Source organism: Nesoenas mayeri (assembly GCF_963082525.1).
Source record: "Nesoenas mayeri genome assembly, chromosome: 17".
NCBI classification, from domain to species: Eukaryota; Metazoa; Chordata; class Aves; order Columbiformes; family Columbidae; genus Nesoenas; species Nesoenas mayeri.
This window is the reverse complement of record NC_137565.1, coordinates 7964648-7985975: the sequence shown is the minus strand read 5'-3', so window position 1 is coordinate 7985975 and position 21328 is coordinate 7964648. Positions and strand designations below refer to the sequence as shown.

General features: G+C 50.1%; 1 protein-coding gene across 1 annotated transcript in view; it reads right to left on the bottom strand.

Annotated features, from left to right (window-relative positions):
- Positions 1 to 14633: 14633 nt before the first annotated feature.
- The window catches only part of PPIL2 (peptidylprolyl isomerase like 2), a 71236-nt gene continuing 64541 nt past the window's right edge, over positions 14634 to 21328 (bottom strand). Inside the window, exons 17-20 of the mRNA XM_080355502.1 lie at positions 18488 to 18560; positions 18278 to 18340; positions 17662 to 17801; positions 14634 to 15947 (exon numbers count right to left, since the gene is read on the bottom strand). Coding sequence (XP_080211628.1) covers positions 15854 to 15947; positions 17662 to 17801; positions 18278 to 18340; positions 18488 to 18560 — 370 coding nt within the window. The 3' untranslated portion in view covers positions 14634 to 15853. The remainder of the gene's footprint in view (positions 15948 to 17661; positions 17802 to 18277; positions 18341 to 18487; positions 18561 to 21328) is intronic.

The window sequence follows — 21328 nt, the reverse complement described above, 5'->3', positions numbered from 1 at the left end:
GGCAGAGGACAACCTGCTGCTTTGCTACCAACCTATCGCTGCTTTACCGATTAAACTCCTGCACCGAGTTTGAGGCCTAAATACTGTTTCTCTGTCATGATAATCAAAAGAAAAGGAGCATGTACAAACTGCAGCCCCGCAGCGATGCTGTGCTTTGTCACCTCTGCTCCTCCAGGCTGAGGAAGCCAATGGATTTTGCTTTAGCAGCAATATTTTTTCCTTTCCTCCTCTCTTCAATAATGAGAAGTTTCTTAAAACGTAGAGGCTGCAGACACAAATTAATGCCTTTTCATTACCTACTTATAACATACAAAACCAAAAGGTTTCTGATGTCACGCTTTCAATGTTTACTAAAGCAGAGACTTTGCTCTGGCAGACCTCTCCTTCACCGGCCAAAACTCACACTGAAGGTTAACAGCTCCCAAAGTTAATGATTATCTTTCCTTGTTTGCTCAGTGTTTCAGAGTTAAAACATGTAAATACGACTCTCATGTGTAATTGCTCTGGTCAGCCAGCGATGAGCACTGCAGAAAACATAAACACATCTATTAGCAGAGAGAAATTGTACTCCCTGGCCTCCCCGGGCTCCCAGAAGTGTCTGCTTGCCCAGAAAACAGCCAGCGCAGGAGGAAACTGTCCCGCTCGGGCTGGCGATTACACGGAGCCTGCTATGAAAACCCCCTCTCAAAATAGCAATTTCTAATCTCTCCCGAGGCCGTTAATCAGGTTTCTAATCCAGCAAAGCTGTCTGTACTGTAACATGCTGCGATTCCCAAGCCCTTATTAGAAAACCCTCTTGGTTACAGCATTTACTGAGTCAGGGGACTGATGGCAACGTCTGTCTGGGCAGAAATAGCCACAAAACAAATATTCTGAGAGATAGGTCTGAGAAAGTGGCTGATGCCATGACCTGGCTGTCCCTTACCTGTGAGAGCAGGATGTTACCGAAGCCTCATCTGTGTAGAAATACAGCGCAATACCATCTCCTAATCTGAGATTTTCTGAGGACTGAAAGCAATCACTGATTCTCTGGAGACAAAACAATAGCTGGTCCTGTCCGATCACTTTTAAATCAGATAGAAAAGGCCTGAATGTGTTCAGCTTCACAGGAACAGAGGTTTTGCTCCTGTACTTTGGATAAATTCCAGCTGGGGTAATTGCATCTGCCTCTTGCCCAGCTTTCCCTGGGTGGTTCTGGCTGTCTCAGAGGACGTGATGTGTTGCAGCGGGGGAGTGTGACATGGCTGGTGTGCATTCGCGAGTATGTGATATTTGCAGTATTAATGGGGATCCCTCTGGCAAAAGGCACTATATAAATGTAAACTCATCACTCACAAAGCGACCCAGCATCCTCCTGCATGGCTGTACACAAGCACACTGTGTTAGTGAGGCAATGGGCTGTTAAATCTCCTCCTGCTACAGGAGCTTTAAGAGGCTCCCTGTGTCCCAGGCTGATATTTAGACTTTGAGGCTCTGGTTGAAGAGATACAGGCTCCCAAAGGGGCTCAGCTGGAGGAGACTGCAGGGATGGTTGAGGCACTATGACAAGGATTGGTCCTGGTGTTCAGCAGGATCTCAGCTTGCTTCTCATGCCTGCAAAGCCATTTTAAGCCGAATCGCCACCAGTCCCACATTTGCAGGAACTAACAGGAAGGTTTAAAGGGAAAATGTGCCATGTGCTGACACTGCATGTGTGCTGCATCAACACCTCCCTAACACGTAACCTAAGAGGGAAAAAAAAGTTTAGTAACACTTGGGGAATGAATTGTGTGAGAGCCCCAGATAACGGAGCACTGCTAATGCTGGGATGTGCACAGCTGTGTGCCTGCCCAGGAAAAGCCCCCGCCGCCTCCCAGCCTCCTCTCCCCTCGCTGGCCCCCACACAGCCACACATGCTGCAGCAGCCTGTCTGCAACACACGTGCGTGGGGAAGACGATAAATACAGTGTGTGTTGTTTCTTTATTTAGCATGTTCCTCCCAAGAGGCTCCAGGGGCTTGAACTCGTGGTTTTACTGAGCTTGCTGTTTTTCTGCCTGTGCCCATGTGCGCATGTGCGTGCACGGAGGGGGCCTGTTTGGTGTGTGGTTTCCTTCCCGGCAGAGTGAGATCCCGGGGGCCGAGGGGTCTGGAGCAGCCCTGTCCTGCAGCCGATGGCCTGTCAGCAAAGGCTGCAGCAGCCCCTGTGCCCATCAGCCCTCAGCAGCCTCCCAACTGCACCCACATCATGCTCAGATCAGCTGGCCTCCCCTGGGGTTTTGCTTTCGCATTCTGCTGTTGACATTTGCCCATATATTTTAGCTTCATTTTGCTGTTCTTTTTTCTGCCATCCCTCTCCCCTCTTTACCGCTGTTTATCCAGTGCTTGGGAAGTCTCCCATGCCTTGTGAAGCCCAGAGCCCCTGTTGCTTCCCCACACCTTTCCCTTCATATCTGGCTGGGTCCAAACCCCATCTCCCACTGGCAACCCATGCCCTGCCCCATCCCACTGTCCAGCTCCACACTGCACAAAGGAGCTGTGGAAGGGAAAAAAAAGTTATCTGAAGGTTAGCACAGGGCAGGTGTGGGGCTGGCACTGTGTTCCTGCCCCGCACTGTGCATCCTGCCAGCTGGAGCCCTGCGTAGTGTAGCCGAAATGAGAGCACCCACCTCTCTCAGCTGCCCACCCTTGCCCAGATAAGACCCTGTGGGGGCACAGGGCCAGCATGTCCCCAGTGCTGGATGCTGCCGGCACCAGGCAGTGACTCATTTTGCTGCTCAGGGCTCTGGGTGTGGATGTCTCACTTGTTTCTCACCTTGGCAGCAGCAGCTTCATCTGGTCAAGGGCTTTTTGTCCCTGCCCGGCACGGAACAGTGTGGCTGGCACGTATGGTCCTTGTCCCCTACGCAGCATCTGCTCACCCCAGGCCACAAGCTAGAGCAAAAGTGCCTACCTCATCTGTTGGTTTCCTAGAAATCCAGTGGCCATCTTGGCAAGCAGAAACCCAGTCCACAGGGCTTGTTAAATCAACACAGCAGGGACCATTACGAGGAGGTTTGCATGACAAAGTGTTTGCAGCTGTGTCAGAGGGTGGAGAGTGTTTTTTAATCTTTGCTTTTCCCATTTGAGCTATAGAGGCAAAACAGCCCTTCAAAACAGCACACAGGGATGCAGCCTGTGTGCACAAGCTGGCGAATGGAGCCCCAGAGCCCGTGAGGACGTCCTGTGTGCACCCGCAGTGTCCGGGCACGGCTCAGCGGCTGCCAGCCCTGGCGCAGGGCAGGCTAGCGGGCAGCACTGGGAGCTCCCGCTGGAAACCAGCCCCGACACAGGGAAACAAGCTGCCGGGTGCTGTGCTGGGGCCGTTAGATGCTCAGGCTAGCGGCGCTGTAAGAAAAATTATTCAAGTGCAATGAGCATAACCTGAAATGCAGCTGCAGCAATGGGATGTGGGTAGCCATCCTCCTCGGGGGGCTGGGAGCCCCAGGAGCCCTTCTCCAGCCCTGACTGCACCCCCAACCACACAGCAACCCCTCCCCTTGCCACTGCTTTACTTTGCATCTCTTGGCTTTTCTTTCATCTTTGCCTTTTTTTCTGTCTCGTTTTTTCCTTTTTTTTTTTTCTTTTTCCTTTTTTTCCCCTTTCCTCTCCCCTTCTTGCCTCTTGCTGCTTTTCTGCTGTGCCACAATCAGACCAAGTCTGACAGCCAGGAGCAGTTACTGGTTTTGTGAGCCACTAGTGTCCAGCAATACAGTGGCCTGGCTTTGCGGGCTGGTGCAAGATCGCTTTCCTGGGGAAAAGGAGCAGCTCTGGAGCCTGTGGCTGCCTGAGAGGCAGCCTGGCTGCTTCAAGGTGCAACATCCACCCCCTCTGACTGTACGAGCTGTAGTTTTGGCGCCTGTTAGTGAGCATTTACACGCTGTGTTTTTGCCACTCAAAAATCCCAAGGCTTGTAACAAGAGCTGGGGCTTTAACCAGCACCGTCTGTGTGAAGGGCTTCATGGAAACTTCTCTGGTTTCTGTGGATGTCAGTTCTGAAAACCAAGCTTATCTCCTCTGAGCCGTGCAGTAGGTCCCTAATTTGAATTATGTACGAGAGCCGAGGGCGGCAGACAGGCTGTGCCAGCACCTCCAGTTTTCACATCACGAGTCGGCAAAACCTGCTCCTGGGCTGGCCCAGCGGGGCTTCCTGGGCACCAACAGCCAGCTGCAGAATCAGTAGAGCTGCTGGTTACTTCTCTTCCTCATTTTTTTTCCCATTTTTGCCTCTTTGTCCCGTTTTACGTGAAGCCAAGCTGCATAAATATTTGATCCCCCGAGGCTCTGGACCAAGAAGCAGAGGTGGGCTCCATCCTCCTGGGGAAACCTCCCGGTGGTTGGCACCACCTGGCTGCCTAAAACCCACCTGAAAATGTCTGTGCCTGGACTGCCTGCAGCTCCGGGCAGGGACCTGCCCGTGTGTGGGCAGGTTATGGGATGGATGCTGAAGCCACTCAGTGGGCTGGGACATGGAGCTGAGGACCATCCTCTCTGCTCCACGTCGCTCAGCACCCTGCCACCATCCCGGACGATTGTCTCCCCCGTGTGAGTGCTGAGTGGCATCCGCTTTGGCTTTGCTGTTGCTCCCTGCGGCCTCGTTGCACTACAGGCTTGATTTTAATGGAAGATGAAAGCGTGGCAGGGGCACGGAGGTGGCAGAGCCAGCCCCGTGCTGAATGGAGCTCAGGCTGGCACCAATTCCTCGACAGAGTCAGCAGCCCTGCGACCGTGAGCAGGGCGCTTGCAAGCCCTCACCCTTGGAAAAAAACACACACGCTAAAAAATATCAGGCCAAGCTATAGCAATGCATAGCTTGTTTTGTTACAGATTAATTGCTGCAATAAACCCCAGGCACTTTGCTGAACTGCATGCTTAACCTACTCTTCCAATGCCTTTTTTTTTTTTAAGACAGGCACAATGTAAACTGTGATCGTTGCTTTTATGGGGAGCTCACAGACTGCAAAGATGTTTGTCTTGCATCTGCGCATCTCCAGGCAGGAGGCCGGGACCTGGTGGGGGGGAACCACCTCTAAGCAGCCCAGCCCTGGGGACAGGTGACACAGACATGGCTGGGAGCCAAGACCCTTCATTCCAGTGCTGGGTAGAAATGCTGTGCAGTGACTGATTAATTCTTCCCTGAGTATCTGCTGTGTCCTCGCAGGGGCTGCCGGAGCCTCCCTGCCCCGCTGCTGCTGGGAGGGCCCTTTGCTGGGCACAGGGGTGCTCAGCCGGTGCTTTCCTTGCTGGAAAGGTTTCAGGTGCTGCCCGGACAGTGAGGGTTTTGCTGAGCTCGCAGCCTGTAATCTTACTCCTGGACTTGAGACACCTTCTGAAGCCACTCCTGGCCCTGTTCCCTGCTCCTCTGTCCCCAGGACAGGCTGTAATCGTCTCTTGGCAGGACAGCCCTGACCTGAGCGCTCTGGCTCCCAGCAGATTTCCCCAGCCTCGCTGAGCATTTGCAAAAAAAAACAAACCCAAAGATTTATTCTTGACAGCTCAGCTGGGTGGAGAAAAAAAACATGTTGCTCTTTACGTCTATTCTTAATTTTGGCTTTTTTTTTTTATAACAGAGGTTGCCAATAATAATACAGCAGGAACAGCTTCTGGCCCCATAACCATCAGTTTTCTACCCTTTTCTGTTGCAAGTGCCAGCTTGGTTTCCTGCCAGCCCAATGTCTGCTGACAAAGTGTCCGGCAGTGATGCAGCCAGGGATTAGGGATGATGTGAGCAAGCTGTGCTCTCTCAGCCCTGGATAGTGATGGGGACAGTAGGTGACATCAGGTGTCACTGGGAGGTGACAATTGGACCCACCTCCAAATAGTTGTTTATGGAAATATGGCTGGATGAAATGCAAAAGCAACACGGACAGATAGGGCTTATAGATCAGCGCTTTAGAATGGGAATTTTCCAGAAATACATTTATTCTGGAAAGAAAAAGTTCCCAACCTTCCTGGTCCTGTGGGATAAGGGCGTTGGAGGGGGCCCAGATGTGCCCCTGCAAGAGCAGACCTGGGAAAAGCCCCCCTGTGATGGGCAGAGATGGAGCTGGGAAAGTTTAACTGAGCCCTGGCGAGGTGGGGTTGGTTTGTGTGAACCAGTTTCCTTGTTTGCAATGGGTGTGAGGCTGGTGAGGGAGATGAGCTCTGCCCCAGCGATCCCCACCTGCAGCCGATGCCACCCAGCATCCCCGCAGACCTGGCATGGATAAGCACACTGTTTGCTTTATGGGGGAGAAATACATCAATGTCTTATAATGTGACCCTCCAGGTTATTCACTATATAAATACATTGTCTCAAATAATCAAAGCTGTAAAATTTAGCTGACATCTTCCTTGTATCTCTGCCTGCCTCTTTGCAGAGCTCTGCAAGGCCTGTGGCCGGAAAGCACAGTGAAAACCAAACTTATACAGCTGAGCACCTGGGAATGATGGGGACCAAGAGACAGCCCAGGACTGGTCCACATGGAGCATGATAGAGAAATCAGGTTTATTGCCTAGGGTGAGGCTGGTGTTGTCCAGGCAGGGGCAGGGAATGGCCAGCACCCAGCCAGGATGCCTGCAAGACCTGGACACGATGCCTCAATCTCCTCGTAAAGAAAAGCTGCTTCCCTTCGTTAAAGCTTGAGAGTCCCATTCACCGACAACCCTTTTCCCCAGCACCCCAGGCTCTCCTTGCCCTCTCTGGGGGTGGCCACAGGGCTCGACCCCCATTTCTATGCCGCTCAGGGTGCCTGGTGGTGGCAGTGGCTGTGGGAGAGGCAAGCGGGCTGGCCCCAGCATCCCGGCGCTGGGATGGCTGAGCCTTTGTTCCCCTGCAAGCCCTGGGCTCCCCGCTCCCCACTGTGGCGCTGGCCCACAAACCCAGCTGCAAACCCGTGCTGTGCAACAGCTAAACACTGGGAAACTGGGCAAGTGCCAAGAACTTTGATCCCCAGCCATGAAAACCTCCTCCACAAGCTGACTTCTCTTGCGAAATAACCTCCTGGGGGGGCTGAGCTGCTGCCTCTGCGGCCCCAGAAAGGGGTTTGGCTGTTCAGTGGTGGCATTGCCTGCAGCCTTGTCCCATAGTGAGGCTGGGCAGACACAGGTTGCACCAAAAAAAGGCCTCTTTTTTTTTTTTTAACTGTTTCCTGGGGTTGCTCGGCAGCTGCAGCTGCCCCAGCTTCAGGTGGACAAAGCTGAGCCCTGCACAACACACACAGCGTCAGCCTGGCTGGCTACGGAAGGGCCACAGGTGCTCTCTGCTAAAGAGCTCAATGAGCCACAGATGAACGATTTCTTTCTCCCGTTTTTGTTATCTTTAACTGCAGTACCATCCAGCATGGTGATGGAATTGGGCCCTTTAGGTTATTTAGAAGCAAAGATGGGAAAGAGGGGGATGTTTTGCAAATGCCAGATTGCAGCTTGATCAAATCAAGGCAAAATGGGGTCTGCGCAAATGTGAATGTGTAAAAAGACAGCAGAAGAGCATCTGGGGCTTCTCATACAGAGGAGACTCCCACTGAGGCAAACAAACCCTATCCTATGGTCCAAAATGCTGCCAGATCCTCGGAGAAGGTGATGGTCCCGCTGAGCTGCTGCAAACTCCGCAGCTTGCCAGGCGGACACGGAAAGTGCGGGACCAATGTTGTGGCAGTCATGGCCAGCCCTGCCGTGAGCTGCTTTTATTCAGTTTTCCTATGGTTAAACCCAGATCTTCCCTGTTCTTGCTTGTCACTTTTATTAGCGTTTCTGCTCCTTTATTTATAACTGCAGCCTTGTCTCTCACACCCACGGGCACACGTGTTAGTAAGACGCCTCTGCACCTCTGCTGATCATCCTGGGATGTGCCTCAATCTGCCACCGTGTCCCAAATCATCCCCTGAGGTGGAGGCTGTGAGGGGATGAGCAGAGGCCAAGAACTTTAGGGCATCAACGCCATAAAGCCTTTAACATCACTCTAGTGTCACCTGGCCGTGGCTCCTTAACCACAACAATAACAAGGAATGTTTTTCCACTCTGCCAAGTAATCAGAATGATTTCCAGTGCTCCCTGTCTCCTCACAGTTGGTCTCCAACATATGTGTTCCTGCCCGCAGGACCCAAACGAGTCCCCCTGTGTTTCAGGAATGTCGGGCCACTACAGCTTCTGGTGCTGGCCGGGACTGTGCAAAACTCAGTGCATTGGTGCTGAGCGGTGGAGCTTGCTGCAGGGCTGGAGCATCCGCTGCCGGCCCCCATGGTGCAGCAGTGGCTTGGCAGCATGGGAGGGTTTCCTTTTTTTATTAGTGAGCACGCTGAACTTTCCCATACTCCCCACAAGTTTCCCATGGATTGGGGTGAAATCAGGGTTTGGCTCTATCACCCTTTGTGCCGTGGCTTGGAGAGTGACAGGCCGGGTTTTGGTCCCAGCAGAGGGGATGGAGGCAGCATCACCAGCACCTTTGCCCTCCCACAGAGCTGGGCATGGATACGGCACCCGACCTTTTCTCTGGAGAAAGGAATTTTTCTTAACAACAACAACAAAATCACAACCCTAAACATGTTTTTTAAGGAGAAATAAAGATTAGAAATACTGTAAGTGGTAGAGACAAAGCACCAAAAATAGCATTCAAAGTTTCCTCCGTGCACTCTCCCTGCAGGCAGCCTGCACTATATTTGTCTTCACTTGCCATTTCTGCTGCAATCAATTTGCAATTGCCATTGGCAAGGAACTCATCTATTAAAAGCTTGACTGAGATCTGTGGTGAAGATGTCTGTAATAAAAAAATCTGGCCATTCATTAATAAAAAATAAAATAGTGTCCTTCTCCGCACATCTTCCTGGCCCCACCAAAATCCACCAAAATCACCAGCAGCCGTGTTATCCGGGCTCAAGAGCAGCCATGGAAGCCCAACACGGGTTTCCTTCCACGTGGGGAGGGATTTGCTCCGCAGCCGCTCAGAGACTTGGAAGCACTTGGCGTTTGTTGCGTGTCAGTGCCTTATCTCCGCAATTTGCTGCAGGCCACCCTGGGGAGGCAGATTCCTCCCGGGTCAATTGCTTTTATCATAAAAACAAATGTTTTCTATCATCCCTTTCATCCTGGGATGAAAGTGCAGATAGAAATCACACGGCTCCCCGTGCTGCCTCGGTGGGCTGTGCTGCTGGGTGCTCGCTCTCCTCCCAGAGAAATGGGTGGGAGCAACAGGGAAGGGAATTGGGAGCCTGGAGTGGTCCTTGGCCTTTGCCTAAAAAAGTAACCCCATGAGGCTGCCTAAAAAATAACCCCACAGGGCTCCCTGTGGGCACACGGCTCTGCCCCGGCCTTCTGCCCTAACGCATCCCAGCCAGCGCTGCCACCCAGTTGGTTTCTGCCAGACCCAGGCACAGACTGGGAGCCCGTCCGAAACCCTCTGCTTGGGGAAGGGATGCTGAGGGAGGCAGGAGGGTGACGGGTCCATTTTGAGGCTGAAGGGACACAGCCTGTAGAGCCAAGCAAAACAGCGGCTGCGGAGGGGGATACAATTGCTGCCTATAAATAGCACTGAGAAGCGAGCATTAGGGAGGGAAAAAAGCTATTCAAGCTAAAGGACAATGTTGGCACAAAAGCAAATAGATATAATTAGCCATTAATAAATGGAGGCCAAAGATTAGAGAAAGTATCTAATATCAGAAAAGTGAGAGCTTGGAAGGCTTTCCAGGGAGAGTGGTAGAGGAGACCTCGACCAGTGTTTAAAACAGGCTGTGGCTATTTTTTTAAAGTCATTAAGTTATGAGTTGTCAAACACAGTCTGCTGTGATTGCAGATGAGCCTTTTTTTCTGTGTAAAAGGGAATATTTGGCCTCTCTGTGATGTCAGGAACAGCAGAAGGGCCTGGGAAGCTGCTCTGTGCACAGCCCTGTGATACAAACCTGGTGCCCAGTGCTTCCTTGGGCAGATAGACTGATCCAGCCCTTCCCAGAGTCCCTCTGGCTGCTCTGCCCTTCCCAGCCCAGCCAGGGACCAAACCTGCCTGGAGGGACACTGCAGTCCCAGATGGGAGGGCTGCCCCTGCCGTGGGGCTCAACCAGCCCCTGCGGCTGGGGTGCAGGCAGCAGTGCAGGCAGCAGGACAGGCAGAGGTGCAGGCAGCAGCGAGTGCCTGTGTCTATACGGGTATGGTGGTGGCAGAGAGAAGGTTCCTCCTCAGTTGCTGTTTCCAGTGGATGAAGTCACCGGGCTGCAGCGCCTGAGCTCAGCGGAGGGTGAGTCAGTGCCGGCCATGCCAAGGCACCATGCGCAGCCCCTCACAGCTCCCCGCAGTCCCCCATAGTGCTCACAGCTCCCTGCAGCCCCCCCAGCATAGCAGCTACCGTGCCCTGCACTAATGCTGCTACTGCTGCCTCCCAACAAAGGGGTTGGGTGTGGGACGTGTGCAGTGTGGTCGCCCACGCCACTGCATGGCCACAACTGCTGCTCATTGGGCATCAGCAGCCATGGCTGGAACCTCCCCAAACCTGCCCAGGCTGCCCAAAGGTGGTGCAGGAGGTCAGGGCTGTGAGAGCGTGGAAGGGACTGAGCTGCCATGGTGGCTTTCACACTAGCACTGGGTAGGGCTGACCCCATTGGGATCCTCTCTCCTCTCCAATCTACCCATTGAGCTCCTTTTGCCTTTTTAGAGGTGTTTTCTGCTGCAGGGTTTAAGGTGCAAGAAGCAAACCTGCCACTGGCTGTTTGTGCTGGGTTGGTGAGCTAAAGCAGCATGTGGGATGGGCAGGTGGATGCTGGCGGCTGGGTGGCAGGGCAGGGGGTGTGATGGCACGCCGTTGTCCCCCCCAGCACTGCAGCCTGGTCACAGCCTTGCACCGCAGCGGGGGTCCCAGTCCCTGTGGGTGGCAGGGATGGGGACACCCCTGTCTGAGCCGAGGGGGTTGGATGTCACTGCCATGGAGGTGTGTGTGCTGGAGCAGCAGGGCTGTGCTCACCAAGCTCCAAGCGCAGCCTTGGCTCCAGCCCCTTCCCTGCAGTCACAGCACAGGGCAGTCAGATCCTCTGCGACTCCTGGAATAACATTCACTTTCCGAAGAAAGAGAGGAAGCGAGAAATCCCTGGCCATGCCGAGCGGTGTAACCCGTTGCCGGTCAGGGCGGGCAGCTGCCCACCTCCTTCCTGCTTGGTCCGATTTAGTTTGTTTGCCTTCTCCAAAGCAAACAGTGTTGAAACGTGTAGGGGGGGTTGTGTTTGGCAAATCCCCCCCTTTTGCTTATAAAAGCTGCTTCCTGGTGCAAGATTTCCAGCATCCTGTTCCTTCCAAACAGCACTGCCGACGGGTGGCGGGGGGTTTCCAGAAACATGTGGTATTTCTCACCCAGTGTCTGAGCACTGGCTTCATCCACCACCTGCAGCAGCACCGACCCACTGGCACCCGCTGGCTCTGTTGTGCTGGGCCTTCCCCTTCCTGCTGAGCGGCACCATGAAGGGATCGGCCATGGATTGGCTGCATTTAGCACTTGAGCCCTTCACTGCTTTTGCTTTACCCCTGGCCGTCTGCTACCCATGTCCAGGATTCAGGTGACATGGAACACGCCCTCAACGCAGCAGTGCAGGCAGCATTAAACCAGCACGCTGCTGCTTTTGAACCGAAACCTTGTACCTCCCTCTAAGCCCATCCACACGCTACACCAAAGCTCAGACCATCGACATCGAATCAAAGGCCAGGGAACCAAAGGGGCACAAATGCCCCTTGCCTAGGCAGGGAAGTGAGGGCTCATCCTGGCTTCTCACTCAGGTCTCTGGGGCCAATCTGGGTTAAAAAACACAGAAACAGAGCTCAGCAGCCCCAGCAGAGGCTGGGGTCAGTAGGTCGGTACTGGAGCCAACACACAGGCATATGCCGCATGGCAGGTGCACATGGAGGCACCAAAGATTGGGAAACCTCTGCAAAACCTGCTAGAAATTGGCCCAGAAAGCCCCAGAAAGCAGAATGTATCCTAGCAGGTATTTGGTTCCCCTCTGCAAGGCTCCCAAGGACACCTGTGCAGGCTGGAGGCACCAGTGTGGGCGGCTGCCTCAGGGCAGGGATGTGCCACCTCTGTGATGCACCCAGTGAGATCCCCAAGCAGCCCTGGCATTTCTCTCATCTCCTCTGCTTTGTCTCCGCTGCCGGTGGGTCCAGCAGCCACCTCAAGGGTCTGATTGCTGCAGCCTGCACATCAGGCTCCAGCAAGGTGTTCTGGCACACTTGGCATCCCCATCGTACTGACCATCACAGCCTCCTCCAGGCTGTCTCTGTCCGTTCATCTCTGCTCTGCTTCTCATACCAACAGCATCCCAAGAGCAGCTGGTCCAGGGCCTCAACATCTTCTCTGTGCCCACTGGTCAGGCTCAAGAGGATATGACGGCCCTTTGCCTGGAGCAGTACCTGGTGGAGGTGTGTTCTCTGCGGTTTTCAGTTCTCAGTTCACAGTAAGAAGTGGTAAACGGGAGTAAATTGAGCACAGATGGGAAATGAGTTGGACTGAATTCTGCACGTGCTTCTGCTCCACCCCATGGAGCCCCTTGCCCTTATGGCTGAGAGTGGCTTGGGCTCTGGGGAACGCTCATTGCTGGGTCCCTGACTGGAGGGAGAAGCAGGATTTTCTTGGAGACCTTGAAACACAGAGTTTGAACACACATGACTCACAATTCATGGCCTCATGTGAGATGGGCACCAGTACAATCCACCACACGATGCTGAAGCAGAGCAATTGCTTGAATGAGCTCCTGCTTCCAGAGGAGTGGGCTGGAACAATTCAAGCCAGTGGGAAACAGGCAAAATAAAACTGAACAACAATATTTTGAGCTTTTTTTCTTGGTAAATATGTAAACAGAGTTTCAGCAATTTAGCCTGAAAACCATTCAATTAGTGCTGTTGCCCACGCAAACAATACTACAGTCCTTGAGAGGCTGGGCTGAATCCACACCAGAAAAAGCAAAGGTGAAGAGCTGAGTCTCCTGTGAACCCCATGTCTTTGTGAAGCTGTATGGAAACAAGCGGTCACAGCTGCCAGCCCACTCCACATGCCACCACCTTCCTGAGGATGTTTTATGCTTGTGGTGGTTGCTGCTACAGTGCCAGATCTCAGGAAACTGAATTTACTGGTCACCCAGTGCCTCTGGTATGGAGCAATGCAAAGTAAGAGAGCGCCGGTGTTATTCTGGCCAAGGCCAGACAAAAGCTATTTCAGTCTCTGGTTAAAATCCTACTTTTTCTTTCTAAGGACATTTACTGGAAAAGTGTCAAAGACAAAGAATGTAAAAATGTACTTACAAATAGCACAGCAGGAGTGATTTTCTATAGTAAAGCTGCACAATTCCTGCCTATTCCTCCAGCCACAGCAGGACCCGGTTTGGTTGTTCCCTTAACACACCATCCTTGCTGGAGAACCAAGCAATGAAAGGGGCAGAAAAGGTTTCAGCAAAGCCTCCTTCCTCACCTTTTCTGACTCACCTAGTGGAAACTCTGCAAGTCACCCAGCGAAGAGCCAGGTTTTGCAAAAGACAGGGCTACACCACGTTGCGCTGCTCTCTGGACAACCACCTTATGTCCCCCTGAGTATGGTTCACCATTTTCATTCATCTTTTAGAGAAAAGCTTGTGTCACATAGTCCCTGTGGTTTTGTCGATTGGAAGATAAGCTGAAGTTAAAACAAAATTGACCACATATGCAAAAATACAGGTGTGGGAAGGAGGAGAAAGGGGGGAATTCAGAAGAAAAATGTGCTGCAGAAGCACCAGTGTTTCTGTCGCCCTGTAGAAGCTCTTGGTGCAAACCTCAGAGCAGCTGCCGATGGGCACAAAGCCTCAGCCAAATGGCTTGAGCCCCACACCCCACTGCAGCACCCTGGGGAGGAACCAACAGCAGCAGAACTGCTGTGAACTGGATCCAGGTCAAGCAGTGAACAGAGGCTGAAGAGCTTCACCCCTGCTCAGAGCAAAACTAAAAGGTTTACACTCAGCCCTCCCTAGAAGCCAGGAAATTGCTCTTTTGTGTCTGATGTTACGGTGGGAAATTGTAATGAAAGGGGCAGTGCGAAGGCCGTGCTTGGAAGGGCAGCAGTCTTTCATAATAATATCCATTTTAATCTAGTAAAAAAAAAGGCATTTTACTTTTAAGGATTTCATCAAACTGGCTATTTCAGCTCTAGTAGTGCTGTGAACCATACGACTCAAAAATGGGTTAGGTAGAAGGGATCAATAGCAATTTATCTGGAAAAGGCCAGTCCAGGAGGAACAAGAGGTTTCAATACAAGAAACTCGGCTTGAGGAAAGTACCGTCATATTCCCTGTTCCAGGAATCAAGTATGTATTATTTCAAACTTATACACTGCAAAATGTTGCAAAACAACCCCCCCCATTCTTCTTTCAGACTAGTCTGAACTTCCTATGATTTAACAAAGATGTAATCATATCCGCAAAGATCCCAGAGTTCCTTATGAGCATCTTAAAAAGTAGGAATGAATCATTTCCTCATGTAACAATCAACTTCGCAATGCCATGATCCTGGAGATGACAGTTTAACAGTCCAAGGCAAGCACTCAGAAGAAAATAAAACCATTTAATGCAAAACATTTTACCAAAAGTTTGTACAGCAATTTAATATAAATGGAATCTTCTCTTAAAACATGAAACCACCAATATAAATGTATTGTTACAAAGCTGATTACAAAACTATCCCCTCAGCCACACAGAGAGGTAGAGAGGGTATTTCTGTCATTTGAAAACGCCTAAGATGAACTGAAAAGTAATGTTCAGGATCTAGCCTTCTATGCATAAGTGATGGCAACACACATACGTTGTTGGATTAAAACACAGATGATACATCTTCAAGCCATCAGGCTTTTACTAAACTTCCTAATAATTTGTGGGTAAGCAACAGAAATATCTGGAACACCTGCCAGCTATATTATATGGCTTTCCCTAACGATGGGAAGCCTGATGTCAGGGCAGACTACAGTGTGTGTTCCCCTGCACGGAGCAGGCTCAGACTACAGAGTGTGTTCCCCTGCACGGAGCAGGCTTTAGGGATGGTTTAAAAAAAAGTAGTTTCTATTCCTGCAGCTGCTCCAGGCTGCACCTTCTGGGACCTGAGGGCAGGTTTGAACTGGTGCATCCTGGCCCCACTGGCTGAGCAGGGGCTCAGGGAAGTCCAGTCATAGGAGGAACAAGTGGTGCAGCCACCCCAGGCTCCCCATCTCAAGTTGCTGCTTCCCAGGCTGTCAGAAAGCTACATGGGTGCAGAGAGAGCTCATTTTGGAGCAAGCGAGGCCCTGCAGAGACTGACAGCTGTCAGTCCCGCCAGGCCAATAAAGAGCAAGAGACAGAATTGGTCCTTGTTGAGAACTCGCACAAGGCAGCTGGAAGGGCAGGGCAGGATGGGCTGGAGCCCTCTCCTCCCCTCCGCCAAGCACTACAGCAGCACAGGCGCTGCCCCAGCACATTCATTTCTTTATTGGCAGACGTGGCCGGTCTGGAAACAATTACCTGTAAAAGGAGCTCTTTCACCGACATAGCTGTTCACTGAAGTAGCGTCCTGCGAGGCTGGGCTCTGCCTGGTCCGCTGCCAGCCAAGCCGAGAAAGGCTCCAGCTAATCCCCAGCGGAGTGGGGCTGCCTGCTCCCAGCTTAGCAAAACAACAACAAAAAGGCCTTCGAGGAAGATGCAGTGGGGGGAACGCAGCTCTTTAGAAAACAAAGCCACATTAACCAGCCTTAACAAAGCAACGGTTTTCTTCTGCAGTGGAAGGGCAGGCTGGTGCCTTCCCTCCCCAGGACAGACTGTCTTTCGGGCTCTTCGGGGACACGTGGGAGGCCGCCTTTTCTTTCTGCTGCGCTGCTCCAGTGCTGGGCTCCCCGCGCTGTTACCAGGAGCTGAAGTCCCCGAAGCCTGTGCTCTTTTTCTCTTTCTTTGCAGCTGTGCTGGTTGAGGGTCCATCATCTTCCATGCTGCGCTTCCTGGAGCCAAAAGGAAAACAACTCTCAGGGACTATTTACTGTTCAGGGGGACCAGGGCAGCTGGATGCCTCTCCTCTCCCATCCCTTATCAATTAGAGAGGAGTACAGCTCTGTGCCAGCATGGGGACCACAGCGGGGTGGGGATGGGGGCCTCTGGCACACCCAAAAAGAAAGAAAGAGTGTCAGTCGGTGGGGATGGTTCAGGTCAGGCTTTTAACACCTCCAGGAATGTGTTCAAAACCCAACACATTCTCCAGGCCAGAGCTGAAGATTTAACAGCTGTGCTTTTTAAGCACAGTCACGATGAAAATGTGAGCCACAAGTTCTTCCCCCACCTTCTCACCTGCATTTGTGGCAGCAAAAGGAATTATGAGGAATTAGGTGTAAAGCAGCTGGGCAAATTTTTCAGATCCTTTCCTGTTTCTTGAGCACAGCCTGTTGCAGTCACTGCTGCTATTCTCAGCCTTTTTCGAGCAGAGTTTGCAAGCCCATGGAAACACTATGCAGCCTGCTCACATACTGTGGTTTTATTGTCAGGTATCAGTAGCCGATAGGGAGAACTGAGAGCCCTGAACCTGCCAAGGGGCTGCTACAGACCAAACTCCCAGTTTCAAGGCAGGCTGCAATGAGTGAAGGACTAGGCAAGAAAATGAGAAGTCCTTTCCATTCTACTTGACCTTTTCCACAGAGCTGCAAACTCTGCCTGGCCTTCCTCAGTAAATACAGTGCAGAATGGCAGTACTTTTAAGCTGAACATAATATTTTAAGGGACAAGCAGTAGTTTGTAACCGACACACCAAACTGACATACATGGGCTAACGCATTTTTCTTCTCACAGGTATGCAAATGCCTGTAAGTCACAAAGGCATATACAAGCTGATTAAATAGCTGTCCAGATCTGTCAGATCTGTGTATGCATAAATACACACCTCTGTGCAGCAGACAGACAACAGCATTTTTGCAAATGCTTTTAGAGAAGCCTATGAAATATCAAATGGAAGGCATTTATTTTAATTTATCCAAAACTCATGCAAAGCTGCCACTCAGGTGGGATTCTGTACTGTCCTTAGGAAAGCAAAGTGCTGCTGCCAATCCCGATGGGTGTACAAAGGGTGTCTGGAAGAGGATGCTTTAGAAGCCTGTACAACCAGCCAGGCACCCTGGAGCTACTCGCCAGACACTCTGTGCTCCCACGGCAAGCCTGGGAACCTGCTCCCCTTTCCACCCATTTCAGTTGTGCTGGTACAACAGTTTGTGCAGCTGAACATGGAACCAGATCAGCAGACTGATACAGGCTTAAGGCAACTACTTCGTGCAGGAGAGGAGCTGCTAAAAGAGAAACGTCTGTGGGACTGTGGCCTTTAGAAATAGCTGCAGAAGAGGAAGAGAATAAAAGATGGTGCAGGAAGTGACACAGTACAGTTCCTCAAGGACTTCTGAGTTGTGCAGCATATCTACAGTTCTCAAGTCAGCACACGCTGTTAAAGACTAACTTGGTCATGTTAGAATGCTAAAAGAAAAGCTCAGTTAACTTATAATCTTGGAAAACAACAGAAGTAGAGGGTACTCTTGACTGTTAGGACTGCATGAAGGTGTCTTTGCAAAGCCTGCTGGCACAAAGCAAACATCTGAGCAGTGGCACTGGACAGGGCCAGCATCCAGCAGGAATGGCAACCGAAACACTCAACAAAGATCAGACGGGCAGTGAACTCACGCTGCAGCCATGTTAATGTATTTTCCAATCCCCTGCCGGTAAGTTTTAGGAGTCTGGACCTCTTTCTTTGGTGGGACCACCTCAGCTTTTGTTTTGGCTGCTTGTTCTTCTAGCTGGACCTTCTCTCTTTCTGCAGCAACCTGTGGGAAGCAAAGAGTGCAATCTGTTGCAAGGACCAGTCAAGAGTAAGGAGAAAATGTCTACAATTCTCTGCAGCTTTAGCGCACTCTAAACCAGCAATCAGCGCTGCTATGATTACAGGGCAGGCTTGAGGAGACAGACCTCAAGGGCCACTACAAACAGGCTGTCTGCAGCCATTATAACAAAACTTCTCTCTTCTCACTTGCAGCCACCCACAGCTACTGTGGGCATCTGGAAAGGAAGCCATTGCAAGCGTGATGGACTGGGAGCTGTGCCAGACTTGGTTACAAGATTCTCCACCGAAAGAGCGGTGATGACCCTGGCACCCAAGGCAATGCCGAATGGCAGGCTTTTACTCTTAGCTTGCAAGCCTATGGGCCCGCGGGCTGCCCATGTTCAAAGAAAAGGCATTAAGTTACGAAGTCCTCCAAAGTAGAGCTCTGGCCTTTCAAAAAAGCCAACCGACTATCCTCACCTGGGCGTCTGCCTCTTCATACGGATCAACAAAAACGGTTGTGGTCTCAATTCTTATTTCTTCCTGGGAGCAGAAGAGAAGAAGAGCAAATCAATCTGCTGATTAAGTTGTGCCATCTCCCCCAAGCTCAGCTTTCAGAGAAGTGTCACACTGTCACACGAGGCCACATGTTCCTTCCTTCCTGCACAGCCTCTGGTGCTCCACACATACCTTGGGACGGTCGGTTTTTGGGTCACTTTCCACATTCTCCATAGCAGTCAGAGTCTCGAAGCCACCAACCACCCTAAAAGAGGAAAGACACAGTTTACAGCTGTCACAAGACACTTAAAACATTCCTGCACCATTATATGTAAAATATCCTATTTATGCCCATTACTATAATAGATTTTACAACCCTGTTTGGAGGAAGGGAAATCAATAACTTTCTTCGGAAGACCTACAATGTCATTCAGTGCAGAAGGTGGGAATTTTTTCTCAAGTCTGGGATTAGAATTTAAAATGAAACAGAACATGGACAAGTCAAACCCTCAGATGCAAAGCGAAGCCTTTTGTCCAGAAACCTGGTAGCCCCACAAACCAGCAAGATAGAGAACAAGTGACTGTGGACAGCCGTCTGTGCAAAAAGACACAAACCCATTACAGAAATGGGTTCACTTGCTCATGCTACATCCATAAATTTGCAGCTCACTTGTTGCTCCCAAGAAGTTTGAAAAACAAGCCAAACGACTTGGTCAAGAAAGCAAATGTTTTTGTTAACTTGTGATTTTTTAACTTTTAAAAAAATGGTATATCTAACCAAAAAGCGTTATTAAGAAGAAAGGGAATTGTAACGATGGCACTACTGGAGAGCAGTGACAGATCTGTCTGCAGGAACAGCAGTAACACAGGAAGAACAGGATTGCTCCTGAAGCATTTCAGGACCGAGGGCTTCTGAGGGCTCTGGGAAAGCAGCAGAGCATCGACTCACAAACACCAGATAACACCAGCACACTTTTCACCGCAGTGTCTACTTAGGATGATGTTAGATCCCTGGCCTCTCGTTTTTCAAGTCAACACATCCAAATACTTGCTTCAAAATGTTTAAGAAAGGCTGAAGACTTTCTGGACTGTTGGATGTTCATTTTCAAAAAAAGTGTGGAACAATGGGAAAGTTCCAGAAAAGGATGTTTAGAAAGGATAAATGGGGTGACCCAGATAATTATAAGCCTGTCATCCTGGCGTCTTTCCCAGCAAAATAATGGAATAGCAGAGACAGGACATGATTAAGAAAGAAAGGAAATAAGTAATGGCAATCAACAAGGTTTCGTGGAAAACAGAGTCTGTCAAACAACCTTCTATCTTTGAGACAACAGATGTGGTTAACATGGATAACAGTGTCTGTGGAACAGACTTCTGCAAGGCGGCTGATATTTTGATTGAAAAACCAGAATGATATGAAATGACCAAAACACACATTCAATAAAAAAACTGTCTGACAGGTGTCAAAATCTAATTTTAAATAGAAACCATTGAGTCAGTACATTTCCAGAGGGTTCCTGCTGAGATCAGACCTTGGTCCCAGGGTATTTAACACTTTTATCCACATCATCATCCCAAATTAAATTTGAAAATAGCTATACTTAGAAAAGCAGTAAATAAAGATGAAGACAAGCCATCGATGCTGAGCGATCCAGACCCCTCAGAAAAGCAGGCTGTAGCTGGACAACAGCTGTTTTAACAGAGCCAAGCCACATGGTCAGGAACCAAAACCACAGCCCATACTAATGGCTGTGGGACAGTGAGAAGAAGCCGTTACTCTCTAAAACACACTCCTGGAGTCAAAGGAGTTTGGGGCTGGGAGCTCGGCAGCAAGGGCAGGATTTCTCCCCTTCAGTCCTCCAAAGCTCGTCGATATTCTGTAATCAGGTTGTAACTTTTAAGAGCAATTAAATAACTCATATGTGTAGGCTAAGAACGGCCTCATTGATTTGCAGCTGGAGATAGGACACTGGGGGAAGCTGTACAGGGCTTGAAGACCCTACATGAACTTTGGAAAGTTCATGACAAAACCTCAGTTTTAAAATCCTCCTCCAGGCCAATATCAGATTCACTTACAATACTGATGATTAACACAGAGCCTAAGATATATTCACTGTGTTTTAATTGCCCCTAAAGGAAACTTTTGATTTAATATTGGAGGATTTTCTAGCCAACAGCTCCATTAATTATCTGCTCATATGTTTTCATTTAATTAGGTTCTGATAATTTGAAATAGCCAGATCAGCTATGCACTGGCAATCTCAGCTGAGTAATCCCATAGCTAGACCTCCCACAATATTAGCCCTAATGCATTTCGGTGATGCTCACGAGTCTTCAGTTGCTATGCTAATTAAACTTTATTTGGTATACTTTGTCACTTTTACATTTTAAAAGGCTGTGATAGACATGGCATGTAAATGACCTAAATAGCCTATTTTGACACGATTATAAAGGGCAAGGGGGAAGAAGACAAAGCTGTTGTGCCTGCAGAGCATGTAATTCTCCTTTGTTCTTAGCTTCTTGTCTCTAAAACGGAAAATTGCTTTCTTTTACATCCCTGGATTCTCTAACATGTTGCACAGAGCATCTCTATGCATATTACAGTGTCAGCACAGTGAGCTCTCAATATGGGTTTATGTCTTTAGACACTGCCATAATACCAAGAAGAAATAACAATGAATTTGAATACAAATCACCAGCTCAGAGAAAAAAGCTCTGACCAGAGGAGTTGGAAATAATTTACTGGTCACTTTTGTTCAGGGAGCACTTGGAAGCTTTGCGAGGATCAGGCCCAGCTGAGGCTGGTGTTTCATCAGTAACAATTAAAATCCAAAAAGGACAAGATCGGATTGCAAACATCACCCATCCAGAAAAACTGAATTACTCACTAATGGGGGCAGTCATGGCTGGATGCAAAAAAACTGAATATTGCAACTTAAGGTCTCAAACCATAAAGGATTTTGCAAACTTTTCTCAGATTTGTGGACGTAGAGAGACAATGTACCTGCAGACTATCAAAACACTACATATGTT